The sequence below is a fragment of the Silurus aristotelis genome (genome assembly GCF_946808225.1).
Source record: "Silurus aristotelis genome assembly, chromosome: 20".
NCBI lineage: Eukaryota > Metazoa > Chordata > Actinopteri > Siluriformes > Siluridae > Silurus > Silurus aristotelis.
The window spans coordinates 1,763,674-1,773,479 of NC_139593.1; the positions used below are offsets into that span (position 1 = coordinate 1,763,674).

The window sequence follows — 9,806 nt, forward strand, 5'->3', positions numbered from 1 at the left end:
CTCACCTTCTCACCTACATCAATACCTGACTTTACTAGCACCCCTGTAGCTGAATGAATCTTCACAACATCTCCACAACAATCTAGTGAAACATCTTCCCAGAAGATTGGAACTCATTCTAACAGTACATGAGGACAAAATGTGGAATGGGATGTTGCATGTGATCTCATTCACTGGTGTCTACAGACTTTTGGATATAAAGTGTATTTGGCGGATGATCAGATTGATTTCTGTTGTCGCTCTGGTATTCAGTGATGTTGTTCAGGTCGTAGTTTTTTTTATCCTGGAAGTTGTAAAGATTTAAATGTTATTTCATGGGTTTCTTATGGTTTTTTTAACCCCGTTATTGTTCAGCTTTATAGATTTATTTATTGTCATCATCAAGTCAGAGCCTCTACACCAGGTCTTTTTCCTGGATTGTATGACCCTGTGACCTTTCTGATTAACGCCACAGTGATGACGTCAGAAACGTGAGAAACGACCTCATCTGAAGAACATTTCATCTGATCTGACGTCTTTAAAGGATTTAACATAATGCAGGCTGATGATCATCTACAACACACGATCATTACATATGGAATTATTCATGCTGTATTATGATATTAAATAATTATATATAGTGCACTGTGGCCAAAAGTATTGGGACACCTGACTGACTGTTCTTCAGTTGGAGACGTACACTTTTACAGGACGGCTTTGGATGCTGTGGCATTAAAATTTTCCATTCATTGAACTTGGAGACCCGAACTTTAATTGTGCTTCCATGAAGATCTGCTTTACACGGTTTGGAGTGGAACATCTCCTGCTCACCTTCATCAAGTCAAGTCAAGTCAAGTTTATTTGTATAGCGCTTTTCACAACAGACATTGTCTCAAAGCAGCTTTACAGAAAACAACAGTGAAGGTGAATGGTGTGCGTTTGTCCCTGATGAGCAGCCGTGGCGACAGTGGCAAGGAAAAACTCCCTTAGATGATATGAGGAAGAAACCTTGAGAGGAACCAGACTCAAAGGGGAACCCATCCTCATATGGGTGACATCAAAAGTTTGGTCATAAATCTTTCAACATCAGTACCTGACTTTACTAACACTCTTGTGGATGAATGAATCTCCACAAAATCTAAACATCTATCTAAACATTATAAAAGCACACAGTGATTAAATCTGGAATGGGACATTCAAGAAGTAAAAATAAATTTTTTTTTTATTATGGGCTTCTTCTTAAACATCCCATTCCACTGTTAATCTCCATTTACTGTTATAATGAGCTCCACTCTTCTGGGAAGATGTTCCACTAGATTTTGTGAAGATTTCTGGAGATTGATTTAGCCACAAGCGTGTTAAAGTCAGTTATATAGGTGAGAAGGTGAGGAGGTCTGGGGTGCAGTCAGAGTTCACATTCATTCATGTTCATTGGAGATCTTTCACTCCATCCCATGGAAACAGATCTTCATGGAGCTGACTTTGTGCACAGGAAACAGTTTTGGGTCTCCTAGTTCATGTGAAGGAAAAGTTTCATGCTACTGCATCCAAAGATGGATAATACAATTTTGTGCCTCCAACTTTGTGGTAACAGTTTGAAGAAGAACCACATACGGATGGAAAGGTCGGGTGTCCCAATACTTTTGGGAGCACAGGGTATCGCTTTTATGTTCTGATTGTGATCACACACCACCGAGAACTTACACACCAATTACCAGGTTGTCTGAAGGCTTAATTTTTCACACACACACACACACACACACACACACACACACACACACACACACACACACACACACACAAACACACACACACAGTATGGAGCCACCAGGAAAGAGGAAAAGAGGAAGTCCTAAGAGGAGGTTTATGGATGTGGTGAGGGAAGACATGCAGGTAGTTGGTGTGAAAGAGGCAGATGTAGAGGACAGGGGGTATGTGGACGGATGTTCTGCTGTAGCGCCCCCTAATGGGAGCAGCCGAAAGAAGAAGAAGAGGAAGTATTTCATGTATGTGGAGTGTGGGATGCAAGCCGTTGCTATAGAAACAATGTTGGAACAAGATCTTTATAAACCTGTACTATTGTCAGGGCTGCTATTTTACTGAATTAATCAACACCTGGCAACCAGTCGAACAAGGTTCGTTTTATTAGTAATGCATTAGTTATTAAGGTATAAATAGTCCTTTAATGACCTTCTCTCTCTCTCTTTCTCTCTCTCTGTCTCTCTCATCCAGCCCCCTCTCTCTTCATTTCTCTCTTCCCCTCTTCCTCCCTCTCCCTACCCTCCCTCCCTTCGATTTTTTTATCTCTTTATCTATCCCAGTCTCTCTCCCTCTATCCTTCCTCCCTCTACCCATTTCTTTCTCTCTCTCTCTCTCTCTCTCTCTCTCTCCCTCCCGCTCTCTCTCTCTCTCTCTCTCTCTCTCTCTTTCTCTCTCTCTCTCTTTCTCTATCTTGGATTAAAGTTCTGTTAATCTTCAGACAGAAGACACACACACACACACAGACACACACACACACACACACACACACACAGTCTGGGTGATACTAATCTCTGCCCACTACCTTGACTGAATCCATGTGTGTGTGTGTGTGTGTGTGTGTGTGTGTGTGTGTGTGTGTGTGTGTGTGTGTGTGTGTGTGTGTGAGTGTTTAATTCTCAAGACAGGAAACAGTATAGGCTAAGCTTTGAGGAACTCTGGTTTCCACATCTTGACTGATCGACATATTTAAAAGGTGAGGAATATTGTGAGCGAGAGATTGTTGAATTGTCCTGGTTGTTATTTGGAGCTGGAGCTTCTACAAAGCTGTGTGTTCTGCACAGATTAGTGTTAAGAGTATGTTCTGCTGAGAGGAACCATGTCCTCCACACCAGCCAGCTCACTAAATATACAACATACATTTACTGTGTATGGTGAGCTAATTAAGGGACTGAAACTTGTTTTTGATGTGTGGTCAGAATTCATGTTGGAGCAGATGGAAACAATCAGAATTCCTGTGGGAGCTGGAGAGAGATGTGTGGATGGGAATGGGTGGAACAGGTCAGAATTCCTGTGAAAGCAAGGAAAATGATCAGAATTATTGCAAGCAGTTCGATTGTAAAACTGTGTGGGAATGGTCCGGACATTGTGAGAATGGAAGTAAAGCAAAGGCTTACTTTCTCATTAGACTTAGTGGGAATGTCAGAATTCTTGAGGTGAAAATGGTCAGAAATTCTCTGAGAATGCAGGGGAATAGTCAGAATTCCTGTGACTGTGGATGGAAACAGGCAGAATTCCCATGATAATGAGTGGGAATGGTCAGAATCCATGTGATAATGTGTGTGAATGGTCAGAATTCCTGTCAGAGTGAGTGGGAATAGTCAGAATTCCTGTGATAATGGGTGGTAGTGGTTAGAATTCCTATGAGAATGAGTGGGAATGGTCAGAATCCATGTGATAATGTGTGTAAATGGTCAGATTTCCTGTCAGAGTGAGTGGGAATAGTCAGAATTCCTGTGATAATGGGTGGTAGTGGTTAGAATTCCTATGAGAATGAGTGGGAATGGTCAGAATTCCTGTGAAAGTGAGTAGGAATGGTCAGAATTCCTGTAAGAGTGAGTGGTAGTGGTCAGAACTTCTCTCTGAGTTTATGGCTAATTAGTCAGACTTCATGGAAATCCATCTGGGAATTGAGTAGTTAAAAAAATAATTCTTCCCAATATTTCTCCTGACAGGTCCAGTCATGGTGGATCTCTTCTTTGATAAAGTTCTGGTGAAAAACAATAAGGACCGGGACGAGCTGGACACGGAGCGTGAGATCATCCTGCGCCTGCAGAATCGGATCCTCATGCTGTTCTTCGGCTCAGCCGATTGCGAGAGGTGTCAGGAATTCACACCTACGCTCAAAGACTTCTTTAAAAAACTGACAGACGAGTTCTACGTAGAGCGCTCAGCTCAGCTCGTCCTGCTCTACATCTCACTCGACACCTCGGAAGAACAGCAGGACAAGTTCCTGAAAGAGCTTCCCAAACGCTGCCTCTTCCTGCCCTTCGAGGACCTTTACAGGAAGTACGGGGGCCCAGGGGTCTTACTGGTGCTGTTTCTGTTTCAAGGAAAATTCTGAAATCACATCCTGTTATGTGCTGATTGTGTGTGTGTGTGTGTGTGTGTGTGTTGTCTCTGACAGAGATCTGAAGGTGATGTTTGAAGTGGAGGACATTCCCACAGTAGTGGTTTTGCGCCCCGACGGCTCGGTTCTCTCCCCCAATGCCGTGATGGAGATCTGCTCACTGGGAACACACTGCTACCAGAACTGGCAGGAAGCAGCTGATTTAATCGACCGCAACTTCCTGATGAACGAGGAGTATGACGAGAGCAAGAGGCGCAGCTTCACCGATGCCATCCGCCGCCAGAAATACAAAGTGGAGGACAAGAAGAAGAAGAAGAAGGATGCAGAAGAGGATGATGATGATGATGGAAGAGGAGGAGGAGGAACGTGGGGTTAAAAACTGTGCGGTTTCACCTTGAACTCAGCTGCTGGTTGGTTGATGGGCAGAGAAGCTGTTGTGCTACTTTAGCATTAGTGCTGAAACATTAACAGATTGTAATAAATGTAAATAAGTAAATAAAAAGAAAAGAAAACACAATGGGTTGATGGTGTTGCATATTTGAATAGTAAAACATTTTTTTCTTTGGTTGTGGGTGGGTTATAACAATCGCCACTCTTCTGGGAAGATCCACTAGATTTTGTAGAGATTTTGTGGAGGTTCATTCAACCACAAGGGTGTTGGTAAAGTCAGGGAATGATGTAGGTGAGAAGGTGAGGAGGTCTGGAGTGCAGTCAGCATTCACATTCATTCCTCTTTAATAAAGTTGGAGATTCATCGCAGGAGATCTTCCACTCCAAACTGTGTAAAGCAGATTTTCATGGAGCTGGTTTGGGTCTTCTAGTCCAAGTGAAGTAAACATTTCCTGCTACCGCATCCAAAGACGTCTTACACACAGTAACAGTTTAGGGAAGAACCAGGTTTTTCCTCAGCTTGTGTGGTAAAAATGCTTTGTGGCTGGATGATATTAACACTAATGTTAGATTTTAGGATTTTTAAGATGTGTAGTGAAAAAGGATTTGATTAAATGATATGAATACACAGTAAATGCACTCAGAGGAAATGGAAAGAAAATCGTCCCTCATGAATGAACAAGCAGATGAGCACTACAATTACCACCCTACAGAGGGCGCTTGTGTATCACTGACCGTGCTCTGGTTTGAGGAAGTGGTGTAGAAATCAAAGTGAAAGCATATCTGTGAGAAAGACGGACATTGTATTTCCTTTCATTCCTGTGAATAGTCTGGATTTTTTAAGAGTTTGAAAGGTAAGTGATGCAGTCAGGGGGAAATTCCCATGTTCAGATCTTCCTCCAGTGAGGTCTACATCTGTACTCACATCTGGACACTTATCTGTTTTCTGGGATTAGATATTTTTAAGATGGAATGTCAGGTGTTTGGGATTCAAATCTCTGGAGCTCAGTGTGAAACTGAGAATTATATCCTGTACTGCCTTCAGCTGTAACAATCTTCATTTCCAACATTTGTGTGTGTGTGTGTGTGTGTGTGTGTGTGTGTGTGTGTGTGTGTGTGTGTGTGTGTGTGTGTGTTTGCACGTTATTTACTGTGCAGATAATTTGACAACTGTCACTATGTGCATTTTTTAAACTATGTGAACAGACATGTCCATCAGCCACATGATCCTGGAGCAGCTGGATGAACTTGTCCAGGACGAGTTCAGCAGATTTAAGTCGTTCTTGAAGAAGAACATGGCACAGGGCTTTACCCCAATTCCCCGCTCCAGACTGGAGAATGCTACACAGCACATGCTTGTTGATGAGATGGTGGAGCGATACGGACCACAGGAAGCCGCCAGAATCACCGCACAGGTTCTGAGACTGATGGGACGCAATGCAGCCGCTAACAACCTGGAAAAGCAACTGGCAGAAGGTTCACAAGCTGATATAGATAGATAGACAGACAGATAGATAGATAGATAGATAGATAGATAGATAGATAGATAGATAGATAGATAGATAGATAGATAGATAGATAGATAGATAGATAGATCAGGCATAACACTAGTGGGTTATTTATTTATTAATTATCTTTTATATTATCTTTTAATTGTTTTTTTTTCATCAGTCTTTAAAACCTAAGAACATTTTAAGGCTTTATTTATTTATTTGTATTTACTTGCAGTGGTTGTGAAAAGTGTGGAAACACCAAGTGTTTTATGGTTTTTAAGAGACACAAGAACAGCTTTACAGCATCCTGACACTTCAAACATTGTAAAACTCTCCAGAGATGTTCTTCACTAGATGAACTAGAGATTTTCTTCTTCATCTCAGAGCAGTTCAGAAGGATTGAGGTGCGGTGACTGGGCAGGTTGTTCCATGATAGATATCACTCCAGACGTCTGTCTGCTCTCTAAATAACACTTACAGAACTTAGACGTGCGCTTCAGCTCATCGTCTTGTTGTACAGTGAAGTCGATGCTGATATGCCACAGTACAGACGGAACTGCATGGTGTTGAGGTGTGGAACAGGAGCCATGTTGGTCCTGGATTCCTTTCACTTTCTGGAACCTTCTCTGCTCCAAAACAACCCAAAGCATTAAACTTCCACCTCCATGTGTGAGTGTGAGGGAGTCTGATCACATCTTCTCTCCTGTTCTCCAGCTTACACAAGTTCTTCTAATAAAGACAAAAACGTCCCATTTGGACTCCACAGATGTTTACAGGAAAGGAAACATGTGCATTTTAAAAACCATGAAAGACTCTGTGTTTTCACACTTTTCACACACTGTTTAATACCATTTAAGTAGCAGGATGTGAAAACAGGTTCTATACCAGACAGGTTTAACACAGAGCATATCACAGCATGGACCTGAGTAACATTCTACAAATAGTTTCTGAATAAATTGTAAAAGAAAACATAGTCTAGAAAATTCCAACATAAAAAACTCATTACTTTTTCTATCTCTATCTTCTGTTTAACTCAAGCTTGTCCAGAAATGAACAGGGCATCTTCCTCTTCTTCCTCTCAGACTGCTGGAGTCTCACAAAACGTCTCCACTGCAGGGGAGAGCAACATTTATGCTCCTGTTCTGTCAGGAGGAAACTTTCACGGCCCGGTGAACTTTAGCTTCACCACCACACCAAAGACCTGAACATCCTCCTGTTCCACATGGGGGGTTTTACTACAGGGATTAGTGAATGCCAGAGGCAATAATGTGTGTAAAGTGTATTTGAGATGAATTGAAAGGTTTTTATGAGGTTATATATTGTTGCTCCCTTGACTAGATTCAGATGAATTTTTATTCGCATTAGAACTTTTCCAAACTAGAGCTACCTCAGCCACAGCACAGGAAGTGGAACCGTTTAAACCCTCACGCTGTAAAGGGCAGAAGATCAATACCGTAGCAGATGTTCAATACAATGACATCTTTTATACTTTTTCACTTTTATACTTTTAACTCAGGTAACAATAAACCAGCCAAATATTCTTACGTGTGAACTTCTGAAAGACTAAAATAAAATGTTTTAAAAAAATCTACAGTTTTAAAGATATCACCTTTATCCTGTCAAAATAAACCCTGCTGAAAAACACTACAATAACCATTAGAGAACTCTTACTGGTTTCCATTACAAATACCATCACAACCCATCAGCTGTTGGTTTTCATTACGAAATGTTTGTGTTTGTCATTAAATCAGAACAAAGACAACAAATTAGGACCTTCTCATAACCTGGATTCCACATGAAATGCACAATTTTCTTTCCTTTCATCTGAAAAGACGACTTTTTCCCACTAATCAACAGTCCAGTCCTTTTTGTTCTTTGTCCAGGTAAGACACCTCTGACGTTGTCTCTGGTTCAGGAGCTCTCGACACGAGGAATGAGTCAGTTGTAGCCCATGGAGACGTCTGTGTGTGGAGGCTCCTGAAGCACTGACTCCAGCTGCAGTCCACTCTTTGTGAATCTCCACAAATTCTTGAATGGGCTTCGTTTCACCGTTTTTGCTACCACATTTTTCATTCCGTTTAACTTTCCATGAATGTGCTTGGATCCAGCAGTCTGTGAACAGCAGCTTCTTCACCGATGATCTTTTGTGTCTCACCCTCCATGTGCAGGGTGTCAATGATCGTCTTCTGGACAACTGTCAAGTCAGCAGTCTTCCACAATGATTGTGGAGCCTGAACGAGACTGAGACGCCATTTAAAGACTCAGAAAACCTGAGCAGGTGTTTGAATTTAATGAGCTGATTAAAGTGAGACATCATGAGTCTCCAATATTCACTTTTTCACAATTTTCTGAGATACTGAATTTTGGGTTTTTATCAGCTGTGAATCAAAATCATCAAAATGAAAAGAAATAAACACATGAAATATATCAGTGTGTGTGTGTGATTGAATCTTTATAATAAGTAAAGTGTTTTGTGCCTCATGTGCGTGTGCCTCTTCCTGTTCTTCGAGGAACTTTACAGGAAGTACAGGGGCCCAAGTGGATTGCCGAGTTTCTCTTTCTCTGAAAATTCTGAAATCACATACGTTTGTGTGCTGAATGTGTGTGTGTGTGTGTGTGTGTGTGTGTGTGTGTGTGTGTGTGTGTGTTGTCTCTGACAGAGATCTGAAGGTGATGTTTGAAGTGGAGGACATTCCCATTCTGCTACCGGAACTGGCAGGAACCAGCTGAGCTCATCGACCGCAACTTTCATTTACATTTACATTTGGGACATTTAGCAGTCGCTCCAGAGCAACATATAAAAGTGCATTGAGTCTCTTGGTGAATAAATCTACACTGTATCTACATTTAAGATGCACACCTGTACACGATGTGTTCTGTTTCAGTGTTCGCGGGTCGGCATCGAGGGAAGAAGCACGGGCCTGAGTGAATGTGCCCCGGTGTGAGTACAAGGAAGAAAAGCACCAGGGCAGGAATAAATTAAACATTTAAATAAAAGCTCTGCCTGGTTTTCCAAACCAGAACCTGGCCTGCTGCCACATCAGCAAATGCCATTTTCTTCTTTTAATCTTCTTTGTTCGGAACTTCGGCTGAGCTGATTTGTATTAATCCACCATTTATACATAAACCACCTTTTTTACACCTGCAATTACAGCTTAATGTGATTCATATTGAAGCTGTACACTTGCACACAACATCAATAAATCACATTTAACTAGCAGGATGTGGAAATAACAGACCAGGTTTAAATTAGAGCATATCACAGCATGGACCTGAGTTACATTCTACAACTAGTTTCTGAACAAATTGTAGAAAATCTTGTTTTATTCTGTTTCCCTCAAGCTTGTCCAGAAGTGAACAGGGCGTCTTCCTCCTCTTCCTCCTCTTCCTCTTCTTCCTCTCAGACTGCTGGAGTCTCACAAAACGTCTCCGCTGCAGGGGAGAGTAACGTTCATGCCCCTGTTCTGTCAGGAGGAAACTATCACGACCCGGTGACCATGAACTTCACCACCACACCAAAGACCTGAACATGCTCCTGTTCCACATGGGGGGTTTTACTACAATACAATGACATTATTTATACTTTTTCACTTTTATACTTTTAACTCAGGTAACAATAAACCAGCCAAATATTCTTATGTGCGATGTTCTGAAAGACCAAAATAAAATGTTTTCAAAAAATCTACAGTTTTGAAGACATCACCTTTATCCTGTCAAAATAAACCCTGCTGAAAAACACTACAATAACCATTAGAGAAATCTTACTGGTTTCCATTACAAATACCATCAAAAACCATCAGCTGTTGGTTTTTATTACGGAGTGTTTGTGTTCGTCA

The 9,806-nt window shown here is 41.5% G+C and overlaps 2 protein-coding genes across 5 annotated transcripts; both read left to right on the forward strand.

Annotated features, from left to right (window-relative positions):
- The first annotated feature begins 1,863 nt into the window (after nucleotides 1–1,863).
- On the forward strand, nucleotides 1,864–4,635 carry nxnl1 (nucleoredoxin like 1). Of its 2 annotated transcripts, none has more exons than XM_083522163.1 (3): nucleotides 1,864–2,713; nucleotides 3,693–4,026; nucleotides 4,145–4,631. In XM_083522163.1, exons 2-3 carry the CDS (start codon nucleotides 3,701–3,703, stop codon nucleotides 4,461–4,463), a joined length of 645 nt encoding a protein of 214 aa, XP_083378289.1. In that variant the 5' UTR covers nucleotides 1,864–2,713; nucleotides 3,693–3,700; the 3' UTR covers nucleotides 4,464–4,631. The 2 variants fall into 2 exon arrangements, with proteins under 2 accessions (XP_083378289.1, XP_083378288.1); XM_083522162.1 differs by lacking the exon at nucleotides 1,864–2,713 and adding an exon at nucleotides 3,213–3,572 and having other exon boundaries at nucleotides 4,145–4,635.
- A 537-nt stretch (nucleotides 4,636–5,172) lies between these two features.
- LOC310715460 (caspase b) lies at nucleotides 5,173–9,526 on the forward strand. 3 transcript variants are annotated; one of them, XM_083521898.1, is made up of 3 exons: nucleotides 5,173–5,331; nucleotides 5,684–5,953; nucleotides 9,313–9,526. In XM_083521898.1, the coding sequence occupies exons 2-3, from the start codon at nucleotides 5,686–5,688 to the stop codon at nucleotides 9,495–9,497; spliced, it is 453 nt and encodes a 150-aa protein (XP_083378024.1). In that variant the 5' UTR covers nucleotides 5,173–5,331; nucleotides 5,684–5,685; the 3' UTR covers nucleotides 9,498–9,526. The 3 variants fall into 3 exon arrangements, with proteins under 3 accessions (XP_083378024.1, XP_083378026.1, XP_083378025.1); XM_083521900.1 differs by lacking the exon at nucleotides 9,313–9,526 and adding an exon at nucleotides 7,018–7,559; XM_083521899.1 differs by lacking the exon at nucleotides 9,313–9,526 and adding an exon at nucleotides 7,009–7,559 and having other exon boundaries at nucleotides 5,174–5,331.
- The last annotated feature ends 280 nt before the right edge of the window (nucleotides 9,527–9,806 follow it).